This window comes from Thermobia domestica, chromosome 1 (assembly GCF_964235325.1).
Source record: "Thermobia domestica chromosome 1, izTheDome1.hap1.1, whole genome shotgun sequence".
In the NCBI taxonomy this organism is placed as follows: domain Eukaryota; kingdom Metazoa; phylum Arthropoda; class Insecta; order Zygentoma; family Lepismatidae; genus Thermobia; species Thermobia domestica.
In genome coordinates this window covers 289,938,224-289,954,674 of record NC_137454.1, presented here as the reverse complement: position 1 = coordinate 289,954,674, position 16,451 = coordinate 289,938,224, and the positions used below count along the sequence as shown (strand labels likewise).

Genomic DNA, 16,451 nt, shown 5'->3' with positions numbered 1-16,451 from the left:
ATCCGGTGATGGTCGTCAATACACTGGCAGGGGTCCTCCTTTCTCTGGTTGCTCCATGCAAAGTTTCGTTTCTCTCTCTCTTTTAGTTTCTCCGTTATCAGGGTTGGACATTCTAAATTATAATCTGGAAATGTCATTCCATAACTTTTTAGTTAGATCGGCACGGGTTAACATTCTCGTAAGGAGCTGCTATTTCATTAATGAGTGTTTACGGTGAATAGAGTACATTTCGCGGGTGTTCGTACCGTAACTCGAAATTACCGGACGAGTTGATACGATTGGACGTGAATGTATGCATGGAGCCACACGACGTGACTCGCACACTATGTGTACGCATACCCACCGGTTCAGATCTTAGTGCGCGCTGTGTTAGTGTGCTTTGAGCAGTGTACAAGTGAAGATGGTACTCACAGTCATGGGCGGCGATTAGGGGGGGGGCAAGAGGGGGCAGTTGCCCCCCCCACTTTTTGGAAGTGACCACTTAACTCTTTTAAATTATATCATCTATTTTTCGGTGATAGGCTAGAATCTTCATTATTCGATTTAAAAAAGTTACCAAAAAAGCTTTTTACTTCTTTTTTTCTCAAGTCTGGAGGCATTGTAGAACACGTTACGTATGGTTTCACGCCTTTCTGCGTCGAGACGTAGAGTGTGATGACGTCATAACAAAAATATTTTTATGATTTTTTTATTACTTTTTGCAGGCCTTACTTTTGTACCTAGAAGATTGAAATTTTGCACACACATTCAGTGTACCCCTTAATATTTTCCAGATTCTTTTAAGATTTCTGCGATAAAACAGGGGTGTCCAGAGGAGACAAAAGGTAAAAAAAAGAATATATTTTTAACAAAGATCCCTTTATTCGCGATTTTCCCTCCTCAGATACATGATGGAGACATGTGAATGGTGCCGTTTGAAAGGCTGTTCTGTTCAAAAAAGAATGATGTACGAACCATGATTTTAGTATAAATAGGAATTCCTCAGGGAATTATTACCTGAGATCTTTTTATACGGGAATCTGGAGTATTGTAGAGATACTATTTTTGGCGGGCTTACTTTTGCACCTAGAAGATTGAAATTTTGCACACACATTTAGTACACCCCTTAGTATTTTTCAGATTTATTTCAGATCTCTGTGTTAAAACAGGGGGTACAGAGGGTCAAAAAAGTACAAAGAAGGAATATTTTTTAAACAAATAATCCATTTTTTCATGATTTTCCCACCTCAGGTACATGATGGAGACATGTGAGTGGTACCGTTTGAAAGTATTTTCTATTCTAAAGGGAATGATGTACGAACAATGATCATAGGATAAATAGGGATGTTTCAGAAAAATTCTATATTATATCCGGGTCATCTGGGGCATTGTGGGAATGTTCTTAGCTCATTTGTAAACATTTTCCCGCACTTAGTTTTCAAGATAGAAGCTTGAATTTTTTTTATACACATTTAGTACACCCCTTCGTATTTTTCAGTTGATTTTGAGATCTGTGCATTAACAAAGGGGGTCCAGAGGGGATCAAAGTTTGAAAAAATCCAGATTTCCCTCAAAATTTCCCATTGTTAGGGACACGATAGGAAAACGTAAATGGAACCGTTTGAAAGGTTGTTCTATTCTGAAGAGAATGAGGTACTAACCATGATCCTAGGATAAAAAGGGATGATGCTGTAGCTGATTGACTGAAATTCAATAATTTACCTTTAAAAAGCAATAATTTAAAATGGTTAATGTATATAGTTTCATTTGGAAATGTAAATTTTTTGCATATATTACTGGTTCATAGAAAAAAGATGGTACCATATAATATTTGTCGTTGCGTAAGTGTGTATTGGTTATTTGTCTTCCCGTGGAGTTAAGACAGCTACAGGAATTGCGTTTTAATTGCAATTCAAAGGAATTAATATCACAATTGCATCGTAGCATATGCTTGTAGTATTTACTATCTTTCATTTTCTAAGAGTAATAACATACCTTTAATGACAAGTGTGGAATCAAAAATGTAAGTTGTTCATTAATCCCCAGTTTCAATATAACTTCTACAGAACAAGCCTCATTATTCATTAGTGTGATTAATAATATCCTTTCTATTTATTTGTTTTACAAATATATTATTAAATAATTTGATCACACAATTTTTCTGACAGAATTTTAAGACGTTCATGAGCAAGGAATCAAGGGTTAGTACCTATGTGCGTTGCTCTTGTCAATTTACCTAACTAAATATGAAACACGATATACGGTGTTTTAACTGAAAAAGATGGTATCCTATTAGTTATAAAACCTTTCGTCAAACAAAGTGTTAGAAACAACCAGGAACAGTAACATTGATATACACATATTCAGATCATATCTTGCCCCCCAACTTTTAACGTCCAATCGCCGCCACTGCTCACAGTACAGCAGAGGGTGTTCCTTGTGGGAAGTTATGTGAAAACAAATTCATGGAAAGAGTGTGGTCAGTTGTTAGCTCATGAATTCCATTGTGCCAAAGTTCCAGTAATGAGTGCAATTCAACTATTAGTCAGAAAATGGCGTCAGAGAGGATCTGTTTTGAACAAGGCAAAAACATTCCGAAATGTGTCCGAATATCTGAAATTGTGGTAATTTCATTCATGTGGTCATTCAAGAGATGTATGGTGGTCATTTTCAATATCTGCTATAAGCAGGTTAGCGAACTATCTCCTTTACTTTGCTGTGTTTCTTTGTACCCTGGCACTCTGTTCTCTGGGCGACTTTTATTTACCCCACCTGTGTAAAGGATACGCAAATTATTCATTGTAGCTTTGACAAATTGTAAATTACTAATAAAACTCCAACTGACCAAAACAGTACACATATTTTAAAAGTATATAACTGTGTTACAGTTTCGGCTATGTAACATGTCTGAAACTGTAACACATATATATACTCTTAAAATACAGGGTGACCGCGTGACTATGTTACAAAATGTAAGGGATGATTCCTGACACGAAAACAAGAAAAAAAAGTTCAAATAAACTTTTGTCCAACGTACATAATTTCGGAGCTACAAGGTGCCGAAAGGGTAGGAAAATTACATTCAAAGCTCTTTAGCTCGACTATGGTGAATGATAGAGCTAATTCGGCATGGTCACGTCAAAAACACCGAAGCTGTTGTATTCAAAAATGGTTAGGTCGAGATCGTGCAATTCGTGCACAAGGGATTCCCCAAAGGAGCGTAGGGATTCCCGGATAATCTGTCAAGAAAGATGGGTCGAAAAGGATACGGATGAATAGTTGTCCCAACTGCTAGCAATAATGCGTCTGTACTAAGTCGATATCTCGCATAAGCACAAAATGGCGAACAATTTTATACGTGTCATGTGTGGTTGCATAACGCACACTAAATAAGAGTGAGAAACATGAAAGGAAAATGTGAATAATTTGGTACAAATGGTAAATACATGATATTACGCTGTCCTACCATTGAACAGACGCTTTAATTAAAAGGTAATAGTCATGAAACGTATTAAAATATTGTAAAATTATCACACTATTAAAGTCTTTCTTCCATGTATTGTTGTCATTGAAAACAAATAAACAAAACTGAGCGAAACAACTATCATGCAAAAGAGGTTATTTCCTAAAAAAAAAAAAAAAAAAAAAAAAAAAAAAAAAGTCACAAGAATGGGAATAATGCCTTCAATCAACATTTTACAGCAGGATTGAATGCAGCCAAGAACATAATCAATTATCTGTAAACGAGACAAATCTCCCAATTATCCTACAATAGGTGATGGACATGGCGTCCCTCTACTTCAACACAGGCGTTACAGCGTCGCAGTAAGTTCTGACGCATCCGCTGTAACAACCCAGGATCTGTTCTTATAGTATCACAGGCAGCGAGTATTCGTGCTAATAACTCTTCTGCGTTGTCTATAGGCGTTTCATAGACAAGTGTTTTGACATAACCCCACATGAAAAAATGAAGTGGACCCAAATTTGGGGAACGTGCAGGCCTATTACAAGGACCGCCTCTTCCAATCCATCTGTCACGAAACGTTTGATTCAAATACTCTCGAGCACTAGCTGAAAAGTGGGCTGAGGCGCCATCATGTTGAAACCACATCCGTTGACGAACACCGAGAGGGACATCCTCTAATAAGTCTGGAAGTATGTCTCGCAGAAATCTCGTATACACTGGTGCAGTTAATCGTGGTGGTAGTAAATATGGACCTATTATCTGATCACTGATAATACCCGCCCACATATTTATGGCGAATCGGTCTTGGTGGCCCCTTTCCACAATTGCATAAGTATTTTGGTCTACCCATACATGACTATTGTGACTGTTAAATATCCCGTCTTTCGTAAAACAAGCTTCGGGCGTCGGTGAAAAGCACATAGGAAGCAAACGGCGGATCAATTACAGAGCGTTGGATAAACCACTCACAAAATCGAACGAGAGGTTGAAAGTCAGTTGGACGTAAGGCCTGAACCCTCTGCGGGTGATAGAGGTGTGACTGTTGCTCGTGTACTACTTTCCAAACAGTATCTTGTGCTACCCCCCTTTCACGTGATACTTTCCGGGTACTTACGGTTGGGCGAAAGGATCAAGCAGTTGTTCTTCAAAGTCCGGAGTCCTTGTGGTTCTTCGTCTTCCTTGGTCGTAGTATTGAAGTTGTAAATTCCCCGTGTCTCGTAAGCGTTGAAAAAGTCTGACAAACATAGTATGGGCTGGATATCTTCTTTGTGGATACTTCAGTCGATATAACCTATCAGCTTCTCGACTGTTGCCATTTGCTTGACCGTATACAAATATCATGTCCGCAAGTTCTGCTCTCGAATACTCCATTTAATCTCACATTCGAACAAGCAAAGCACAAACTGCACTAAGGAACTCGTACGCTACGAACAAACCACATGAAGAATGACCTTCCACCTTCCACAACGCCTTCTAGTAGGGTTGTCTTATACTTTCCTTACCTTCGATTGTTTTCTACGACAGAAGGAAGAACAAATGCTTGTGATCGGACCTGCAAACTGTGGCGTACTTCAGGTGATAACACCGCCTGTGAAAACAAAATATCTTCAAAACGATAACAATATGACGACATGTTAAGCATTCTAGACAAAACCTCGGAATCAGTCATGCAAAACAGCGGAAGCAGCGACTAAAACAAACGTCGGATATTTTACTGTTGTTCTCTGGCAGTTCTCAACATGGGATGGCGGAAAAATCCTCCTCTCGTAAAAAGTATCCTCGGTTCGTATCATCAAATAAAATAAGATTTCTGCCTGGAAGAAAGCACCCATATCCCCCGGTTTTTCCCCTTAGTTTTACTTGCTTTCAATGACAAAACTACATGGAAGAAAGACTTTAATAGTGTGATCCTTTTACCACATTTTAGTACCTTTCATGTCTATTACCTTTTATTAAAAGCGTCTGTTCAATGATAGGACAGCGTAATATCATGTATTTACCATTTGTACCAAATTATTCACATTTTCCTTTCATGTTTCTCACCCTTATTTAGTGCGCATTATACAACCACACTTGGCACGTATAAAACTGTTCGCCATTTTGTGCTTGTGCGAGAATTCGACTTAGTACAGACGTATTATTGCTAGCAGTTGGGACAGCTATTCATCCGTATCCTTTTCGACCCATCTTTCTTGACAGATTATCCGGGAATCCCTACGCTCCTTTGAGAAATCCCTTGTGCACGAATTGCACGATCTCGACCTAACCATTTTTGAATACAGCAGCTTCGGTGTTTTTGACGTGACCATGCCGCATTAGCTCTCTCATTCACCATAGTCGAGCTATAGAGCTTTGAATGTCATTTTCCCACGCTTTCGGCACCTTGTAGCTCCGAAATTATGTACGTTGGACAAAAGTTTATTTGAACTTGTTTTCTTGCTTCCGTGTCAGGAATTACCCCTTACATTTTGTAACATAGTCACGCGGTCACCCTGTATTTTAAGAGTATATATATATGTTACAGTTTCAGATATGTTACATAGCCGAAACTGTAACACAGTTATATACTTTTAAAATATATTTACTGCTTTGGTCAGTTGGAGTTTTATTAGCAAGAATATACAAGGGAAAATATTATAGTGTACACACATTTGGTAATCTAACACTTGTTTAATCTTGCTCGTATCGTTTAATTTTAGTACACCGCTAAAAGTTTGAAATCCAAATAGAAACTGGAGCAGCAACACTTTATATCCAAACAGGAATGCTTTTGGTAGAAGGTACAACGTAATGTTAGTCGTTTCTACCACATCCGTCTCGTGCATTAACTTCAGCATTTTTTATTCGAAAGGGAACATAACAAAGCTGATATTAAACTTCGAAATTAGGTTAAGAGATTTTTTTTTAAAACGGCACACTTTCAAAAGTTCATTTAGGTCAAACTTTATTTACTTCTACTGTAAAATTAGCAGTTGTAGAAATGAACCCTTTTCAAAATAAGCTACGAGTACATTAATATTTTTTTTTTCTCGCCTAACAATCTAGTTCTTTTATCATATTTTCTTCATGAAAACAGAATATTAGTCATACAACAAAAGCAAAATTAAATATCTTTATGTTTCTCTTTCGTTAAGAATTTTGTAGTGCTTCAAACCATGTTTTAGGTCATACATGTTCAATCTAGAAAGGGGAAAAGAATCATCACAGAATACGTGAAAGGCCTGCTCGTAATCTTGCATTTCGTAAACTCAATTCTCGTACATGAACATAAAAATAGTCAGAGCAGAGTACTATAATTTTATTTCTTTAGCAATTTGATAGAAACTTGACCATTCATTTTCGAAATAAGTCGTTCATGGTGCTATATTAAATATTCCAATGTTCAACCTTGTTTCCAGCATTGATACGGACATCAGTTATCCACGCCGACCTTCCACATTCTAAATGAAAGGAAAATCCCAATTTACACCTTCTCATGGAAGAAAGCGGTAACATCATAAGAAACCTAACGTACGTAAGGAGCCAATGACTTCCGGGGTAAGGGATCAACCTGCCACCAGGTGCCAACAACCTCCTCGGAAGGCGTATGAGTAGTGGAAGTCAGGCACCTGCTTGCCCTTAGGAGGAGAAAATATTTAAAAGGTGGGTGAACTACAAGGCAGTCAACAGCATGGACGATGGAGATGTGGAAAGGAAATGGGAATATTACCACATTATATTTTCCCTAGAAGTTACGAATAGGAGAATAAAAATAAAGCTTCCTAGTTCATTTTGAAGTAAAACCCGGAGGTAAAATAACCCACGTTGGATCTCCAGGTAGGAACTGCTCTGGGAAGAATCATCAGAAGAGAAAATAAAAGTTATAACTTCATCTCAGCATGAGAACCTGGGACGTACGAACTTTGCGACGTCCGGACAAACTTGAATATTTAAAAGTGGAAATGGATAAATGTAAAGTTAACATAGTGGGTCTGTAAGTGTAAGGCACACATCTAGGTTATCTGCAGATCAACTTTTAAATTAGTATGTTATATTAATTGATTTGCATATCTAGGGATTAGTGGTATATTAAATATTCGAATAATTTATCAATATTTATATCCTTCTTTATTAACAATTTGATGACTGTTCAATATTGTGTTGTAGCATTATGTATGAGTATATATTGCGCTCGATTGGGTTTTATAGTATTATTGCATTGGAAGACTGAAATATTGAGGAAATATCTACAGCGCTAAAGAAGCAGAATCCAGCGTTAAAAAAGCACAGCAAAACAAGAGCACTCAAGTCGACTGGACAAACATGTTTGTGCAGCAACATTGCTACTTAAAAGACATTGTTAATTGTTCGGAGAGGATAGCTTTATTTTATTTCTTCCTGAAAAAGATTAAGAGATATAAAAATAAGAATAAATTCTCGAGTTGCTAAAGATGTCCTCTGAGTCTGTCCGGAAGACAACCGGACAAGATTTTCTTTGTGTTAAAAGCAACATAATTTTTCATATCCCCGTGCGAAATCTGTATTATAAAATTGAAAGTGACTATATTTGTGACTCTTAATCTCTTGAACCGCCAGACCGATCTCGATCAACTTTTCAACGTAGATGCGGTTCTGACCTGGGAGTGTTTTTAGCTATTTACTTTGACGGTACAACTTAGGGGAGAGGGAGAAGGAGGAAGTAGAAAAAATAAATAAATTTAATAACTCTTGAACCACTCAACCGATCTTTATCAAATTTCCAATGTAGATGAGGTTCGAGACTGGGATGAATTTTGTCATTTCACTTTGACAGAGCAACGTAGGAGAGGGGGTGGAGGGGGAGATATACAAAAATCAATAAATATGAAAATAAAAGTGACTATGTTCGTGAATTAATTACTTTTGAACCACCTGATCGATCTCAATCAAATTTTCAACATATATGAAGTTCAAACCTGGGAAGTTTTTTATCATTTCATTTTGACAGTAGATCTTAGGGGACGGGGAGGGGAGGAGGGGAAATATATGAAAATGAATAAAATTTAATAACTCTTGAACCACCCGAAAGATCTCGATCAAACTTTCAACATAGATAAGGTTCCAGTGCAACGAAGGGGAGGGGGAGGGGAAGATATATGTTTAAAAAAATAAAAATAAAAGTGACTGTCTTTGTGACTTCATCACGCTTAAACCACACTACCGATCTTTATAAAATTTCAACATAGATGAGGTTCGAACCTGAGGTGATTCCTTCATTTCATTTTTACAGTGCAACGAAGGGGAGGGGAAGGAGGGAGATATATGTCAAAAAAGTAAAAATAAAAGTGACTGTCTTTGTGACTTCATCACGTTTAAACTGCCCGACCGATCTTAACCAAATTTTCAACATAGATGAGGTTCAGATATGAGGTGGTTTTCATTATATCACTTTAACGGTAGAACTAAGGAGAGGGGAGGGGAGGGGAGAAATCTATAAAAATAAATAAAATTTAATAACTCTTGAACCACCCAACCGATCTCGATCAAACTTTCAACATAGATAAGTTTCGGGCTTGGGATGTTTCCTTCATATCAGTTTCCTTCATATCACTTTTACAGTGCATCGAAGGGGAGGGGGAGGGAGGAGATATATGTTTTAAAAAAATAAAAATAAAAATGACTGTCTTTGTGACTTCATCACGCTTAAACCACACGACCGATCTTTAAAAAATTTCAACATAGATGAGGTTCGGACCTGAGGTGATTTTTATCATATCACTTTAACGGTAGAACTTAGGGGAGGGGAGAAATCTGTAAAAATAAATAAAACTTAATAACTCTTGAACCACCCAACCGATCTCGATCAAACTTTCAACATAGGTAAGGTTCGGGCCTGGGATGTTTCGTTCATTTCATTTTTACAGTGCAACGAAGGGGAGGTGGAGGGGGAGATATATGTCAAAAAAGTAAAAATAAAAGTGACTGTCTTTGTGGCTTCTTCACACTTTAACCACAGGACCGATCTTAATCAAATTTTCAATAAGAATGAAGTTCTAACCTGGGTTGGTTATTATCATATCATTTTGACGGTAGACCTTATGGTAGGGGGAGGGGAGGGGACAGATATATAAAAATAAATAAAACTTAATAACTCTTGAACAACCCAACCGATCTCGATCAAATTTTCAAGTGGATGACGTTCCGGCTTGGGATAATTTTTATCATTTAACTTTGACGGTGCAACCTAGGGGAGGGAGGCGGGGAGACATATGTAAAAAAAAAAAAGTGACTGTCTATGTGACTTCACTCTTGAACCACCTGATAGGTATATCGATCAAATTTTCAACATAGATGAGGTTCGGGCTTGGGATGGTACTAATCTATTCACTTTTACGATAGAACTTAGGGGAGGAAGTAGGAGGGGAAGATATATAAAAATAAATAAAACTTAATAACTCTTGAACCACCGGACCGATCTCGATCAAATTTTCAACGTAGATGAAGTTCGAACATGAGATGATTTTTGTCATATCACTTTGACCATGTAACTTAAAGGAGAGGAAAGACATTTACAAATGATCGAAAATAACCGTCGAGCCTATCGTATTTGAGGTCGCTGAGATGAACAGTGACACTTCTGATGTCGTGACCCGTAGCATGGGGAGGAGACGGGTTATATAAAAATAATAGAAAATGACCAATATCAAGGAGCGCTTTAGTAATAGTAAAAGGTGACTGACTAATGAAACATATCACTATTTTTTCTTAATTTAACCCAGCGAAGCGGGTAATTCATGGTAGTTACATATAACAAAAGGTATCAACCACGAAGGTTCTGACTAGATATAACGACATCTGTTGAGTTTGCGTATGAGCCATCTCCTCTAAAAACGAGCCTATAATCCTCATTTATCTTCCTTGTTTGTTCAATCTGTTGGAGCGAAGGACATTCTCTCCACCGACCTTCACCCCTTGTAAATAAACGAGAAAACAGTCACCTTCTTAAGTAAGTATACATTTTTGAATGAGTAGAATATTCTAATATTTCTTAGCCTTGCTTACTCGTGTTGCAGTTAATTTCCTACATATAAATACAAAGTAGAAGCAGAAGAAAATCACGAAAAAGAGTGTTTCCGTATAATATTTTGAAATGACATTAAATAATAATAATGTTTATCGGGTATTGCAAAATAAGTGTTACAACTCTTGGTAGGTGACTCCTACCGCTGAGACAAGAAAAAAAGTTCTCTTGAACTTTCGCCTATCGGACATAGTTTCGGATCTACAAAGTGCCGAAAGCGTGGGAAAATGACTTTCGGACGCCAATAGTTCGGAAACTATCCAACGTAAAGAGGGCGGGTAAAAAATTCACTGAAGAAGTCATACCTACTGTATTGAATTTTGCATGTTTCATAATCATACCATGCACGCGCAAGGGATTCCCCAAAGGAACGTATGGAGTCCCGAATAATCTGCCACATGAAAATTGGTCTAAATGGATATGAATTGATAGAGTTTCTATCAGCTAACAATAATTATTTTGTATTAAATCGATATCTGGAACAAATACAAAATGGCGGACACGTTCATGCCCGTTGTGTGTAGTTGCATAATCGCCAGGTACGGATGCTGGCCAACAGTGACGTTCTGAGTATTAAGTGTTGCGAATTTGTACTTAAATGCTCTAGAAAGACTTCTGGAGTGTCGGTAGAGTACGACAGATGAAGCAGGGTGATTCACATGTGTGGAAACACTTAACGAAAAATGCCCATAAATGCACTCATACTCAGTAAACGTGAGTTGAAAGCTTCAAAAATGTAAGGAATAGCATCAAGAACATGAACGCCATTGCCAATTCACCAATAATATTCCCTCAAACTGATGCAATATGATGTGCACGGTTGCATACCAATAAAGATGCAACAACTGAGGCCAAGTTCAAATTGTGCAAGGGGACTAACTAAGAAACTGGGTAAATTAAATGAATGTCCCATGATCGATATTGAAATGTGGTCAATGTGTGTACTGATATCAACATGTAGCTAATGGGCAAATGTCAACATGTCCCACTACTGCTGATTTTAGTCCACAATCGTAAAAGTTACTCTAGTGAAACTTTTTTTTTTTTTACCTAGCACACAAATAGTTGAACAATGTAGATATATGTTTCATAGTTTTCATATACATTATATACCAGAATACTTCTTCGAAGTTAATGAAGTACGTCATATATACCTATACTTTCAGAACTGTGTTACGTGAGAGACTTCCCTTGTAAACAATACATAGTGCCATCTCATATGTGAATAAACAATGTTTGGTTTGCGTGTATGAAGTCTATTTTATACTCTGAATTTATCAGTTAGATCGTAAGTAGACTTGATTTACAGACTGTGCGACAGAAATACTTTATACATAAGGCAGCTAGTTTAAATACAGTGAAATCGAGAAACGTCTTTAATTTCTCGAAGTACAGCTAATCATACTCTAGGAGAAGGACTCCTACAAAGTGGGGATGACTTTCTAGGGTGATTGAGCTAATCGATCTTGACATGAGAATCGATCCAACTGACTCTCGTTTAGTGGAAGAAAAGAAAGTATTGCCGTAACGGAAGAGGCAGTACCTTCTTGGGATGAGAAATATCACAGCCTCGTAAACGGAATAACTTGACCAGCGCGAGATCGGAAGAGACAATGACGAGAGTGCACGAACTGATTAACATTATTGAAATCGTACAACTCGAGTACAAAGTTGATATAACCACCATTTACATTTAAAGTTTTTTGAAGTTTGGCTATTAATTGTGTGCCTAGAGTATTTGAAGGATTGAGGAAGAGAATATATTGTTGGAATTTAGTTATTTAGAGTTTAGATTATCGTTATCTATTTGTGGTCCACACACGCGCACAGTGCCGTAAGATGGATCAGGAGTTAACAAACATGAACTTTAACTAGTTAGGAGAATTGGAAGAAGAAATAGAGAACCAGAATAGTCAGGATGGTCTAAATTCTCAGAATGGTGACATGGATAGCAACACTGATAAAGATGAAATAAATTTAGCCGCTGAAGTTGTAGATAAGACAGGAAGTAATCAGGATCAGAATAGTATACGCGATGTAACGGAGTCAACTCCCGGTACTTCAATTAGCATTGCAGGGACAACTTTGGATCCAAGCATAAATCTGGTGTTTGCTATGTTGAAAGAAATGGCTTCTTAAATAGAGAAGCAAGAAAAAGTTCAAAAGAAGATAGCAGAGATACAGGATAAGCTACAAATGGAATTAGTAGAGAGAGAGAAACAGACTAACTTAATATTACTTAATCGTCTAGAGAGTAAATAACGCGAATTCGGTGTTAGATTAGAAGCAACCACCCAGAATTTGAACGAGCAATTAAACGTAGCATGTTAAGAGCTTCAGGCATCACTGAAAGAAACTGACGAGCGTGAAACAGCTAGGGGTTAGTTTAAATAGGAAACTTGACTCTGTGAAGTTTTACCAAGGAACTCCGTCAACCAATTACCAAGGTTGACCGCGAAGTGAGTAACTTGAAAGCTAGTGTAACAGCAATAGGTTACAATATCACAGAAGTGAACGAGAAAGTGGACAGCGTAACACGAAGTGTTAACGAATTTTTGTGTCGACTAGAAAATGATAAAGGATCTGTAGCACATTTAGAACAGAATTTGAGATAAGCAGAGAGCATTGGAGAGAGCAATTCGTAAGAATTAGAGGGGAATTAGGATAAGAAACAAGTATCAAGGGAATCAGTAGAAGGTGTAAAGACAGCATTTTAGAGATACAAGAGAGTGTAAATAATGTATGCTTCAAATTATAAAAGGAGTTGGAAACTTTGAAAGAATCGGTACGAGACAGAGCGTCTGATGTAAATCTCTCAGGTTCTGTCTCGAAAATCAGTGTTGTCACTCAAAATGCAAATCTTGCTAATTCGAGACTCAAGCTCCACGAGACGAGACGAGATTCCTGCTAACCCTCGTTTCCAGTGGCAGGTTTCTATGCAGCCGTACCAACGTGCGTCAGCGTTAGGTTTTATACGTAGGGATCTTACGTTGACTACATTCACAGGTATGGAAAGTGAGGTTCAGATCCACAATTTTATTGTGGAGCTTGAAAGGTATTTCAATCTAACAGGCACACCTGTTGAGGCAAGGTTGGCATTTGTACCCAAGAGTCTATGTAATGCATCGTCAGTGGTTTCATGTGATTGCGGGAAGATGTAGAACATATAATGACTTTGTTTCTCACTTCAAAGCAACATATTTGAGTGAGGAAAAGCTAGCAAATTTGAGAGCTAGTATTCTGATCTCCCGATTCGAATAGCGCTCGAACAAGTTATCAACTGAGTATTTACATGAGTTGTTGCATAAAAACAGCATATTGTCTCCACCTTTACAACCTCAAGTATTACTCAGAATCTTGCCAAAACAAATGCCATTTTGGTTACAGAGATCGATAACCCCAGAGTGAAAAATGCTTTTAATCGCGAGTAACTGAGATTATACATTTCATTGGGGTTTCATAAGGAAAAATGTAATAATGAATGTCTTGAATGCTGCTGTCCGGACCATAACTTACCCAAAACTCCGAACCTGGTTGTATGTTAGAATATATCAAACTAAATACAAACCTACCTTTCTCTTCACGCTTCGCTTGTATATACTGTGTCTCTATATCAATCCATCTGGAACATCTTTCAGTAGCATTATTCAGAGATTCAAACCACGCTTCATCTGTATACCTCTGCTTAAAGAGTTCTAAAAGGCCTTCCTTAATTGGCCTTCCATCCCCACTAAGCTACGAATAGAAAAAATAGACGTTTTTAACAATGTGTCATATCTATTAGATCCAATCGTATACAATTATATTAAGACATAAACATAAATAATCATTTTAGAGCATATTACACTCGAAGCCGCAACATATAAAAGAAAACATTGTAAATTAAAACGCTTATACACAATATGCATGAAATGACAGGATTACCAAAATGTACTTTGAACTTATTACGTCACAAATGTAAAAAATGAAATGAAATCGTTGGGTTTTTACCTCCCGCGATTATGCCGGTTAGGCTAAAGGAGACGGTGATGATGAGTAATGAATGAAATGGTGGAATGAAGAAAGTGGGAGAACCCCGAGGGAACCTACCACAAAGTTCACTTGGCGTGGGCTGGGATCGAACCCGGGACCCCAAGCACCAGAGGTGAACGCTCTACCACTGAGCCACCACGACCCCTACGTCACAACTCTGTCGGTGTATAACTTACAAGTATTTTTGTAAACAATAGTGGTTTGTCATCGATCCTTACTTCTTTTATACTAAAATTTTATAAATTAGTAAACATGTTATTATTTGGTCCCATGATTTTCCATGTTTCTACTAAATTCGATGACTATTCATGATGAAATAGTTAGTAGTATTATTATAAATATGATACTCAATACGCCTCTTAAATTTTGTAGCGGAGAGGATAGCATGACTGGCGAATTGCGATGTCCTTGAGAGCAGCCCTCAGGCGTTCTCAAGCGAAGCATAAATATCTGCCTACTTTATTTACAGTTCTAGTAGTGTTTCCAGATAGTAATTTACTAGGGTGCAGCGTTTTACCACTTTTTTCTCGGAATGAAATGTAATACCTGGCAAAAGTGGCCAATCCACATGGACATTTCAGGTATAGATTTGTTTTCAAATCAGATAATATCTTCTGTGAGAACTATTGCCTCAAAGTTTCAAAATGTACCTGAAAATTAGAAAAAATACCACAGTCGTTCATTAATTTTAGTTATGTTAAAGTAAACATATTTTGGTTAAACACATGTCAGTTGCTATGAAAACTGACATTCCACTCTCAAAATGCCAATTATATGCCGTTGGGGGAATAGGGGTGCCTCTTCTGGGGCTAGAAAAGGGGGCAAATTCACTACAGTTAAGCGGTTGTGCAGTTCCTTGCTTACATGGCAATATAGCCTGGCCAAGTGACCCAGAGCCCACCATGTAGAGGTGGCTGCACCTAGGGCTCCTCTGCTAGGCCTATCCAATCAACCAACCATATGTTGGGCCGGATGAACTGATCCGATTATTCACTGTCAGGAAAAATTGTCACAAATTGGGACTTTGCTTGAAGTTTAGACGCAGCTTGCCTAGAAAGTAAGGTTGACCTGATTATTCCGCCTCTAGCATCACTGGCACATACTCGGGAGGCTTCTTCAGTGACAAATTCACTATCCGTTCTACTGCCACCGTGTGGCACGGATGGACGGTGAAGGACCATTCTGGCACAGTGTTGTCAGGAAGTGAAAGTTTGACCATGAGCTGTTTGTTTGGTACCGTCCATAGAACTTACTGGTAGTACAGTTATTGAAACATCAGCGCTTTCCCAAAAGATCATTGCAGTGTAATCGTTTGCCTCAAAATTCAGTCTGGGAATGATGTTATATCTAACGGAGTTATAGAGATTCCCTGCTTCGTATTTTCGAGCACTAAGAATCTTATGTAATGCATCTTGTCGGACAGCAAGTCGACCATCAGTCATCATGGCGAGAAGAAATTTTCTGGGAGTGCAAAGAATGCATTCGTCTGAATGCATGAACGGATTACAGCCTGGTATTCCCTTGGTAAGTATCTAGCCTTGAATGGCCTCAAAGACGTGAGAGGACCATCAGCAATGGAAGACTATGTTCTGATACGGCGTTGCATAACCACACAGACTCTAAGTATGAATGTCGCAATTTCTATTAATTTCTTGATAGGTTTTTTGTTGCAATATACAATGTTAAAATTCTTTTTGCACTAGTCAACCAGCTAGCTTTGTTTAGTTTGCCAGGGAACATAGAAACAAGCTCTGCCGGGCATACTCTGGAGTCAATGGCTTGAGATATCTGGAACAAGCATCTCAGGTCCTTACTGAGTTTTCTGTGCTCTTCTGGACTATGATGAGGTAAGTCACATTTTATTGGTTTGAATAGCAACACTGAAAGTTTTTTCACAGTTAGATAGTTTTGACTATGTGATATGTGTAAGAATAG

The 16,451-nt window shown here is 37.9% G+C and overlaps 1 protein-coding gene across 1 annotated transcript in view; it reads right to left on the bottom strand.

The window, feature by feature from the left end:
- Positions 1-16,451, bottom strand: part of LOC145667675 (uncharacterized) — a 71,023-nt gene that overhangs the window by 30,111 nt on the left and 24,461 nt on the right. Inside the window, exon 7 of the mRNA XM_081735135.1 lies at positions 14,057-14,219. Within this exon, the coding sequence (XP_081591261.1) occupies positions 14,057-14,219 (163 nt within the window). The remainder of the gene's footprint in view (positions 1-14,056; positions 14,220-16,451) is intronic.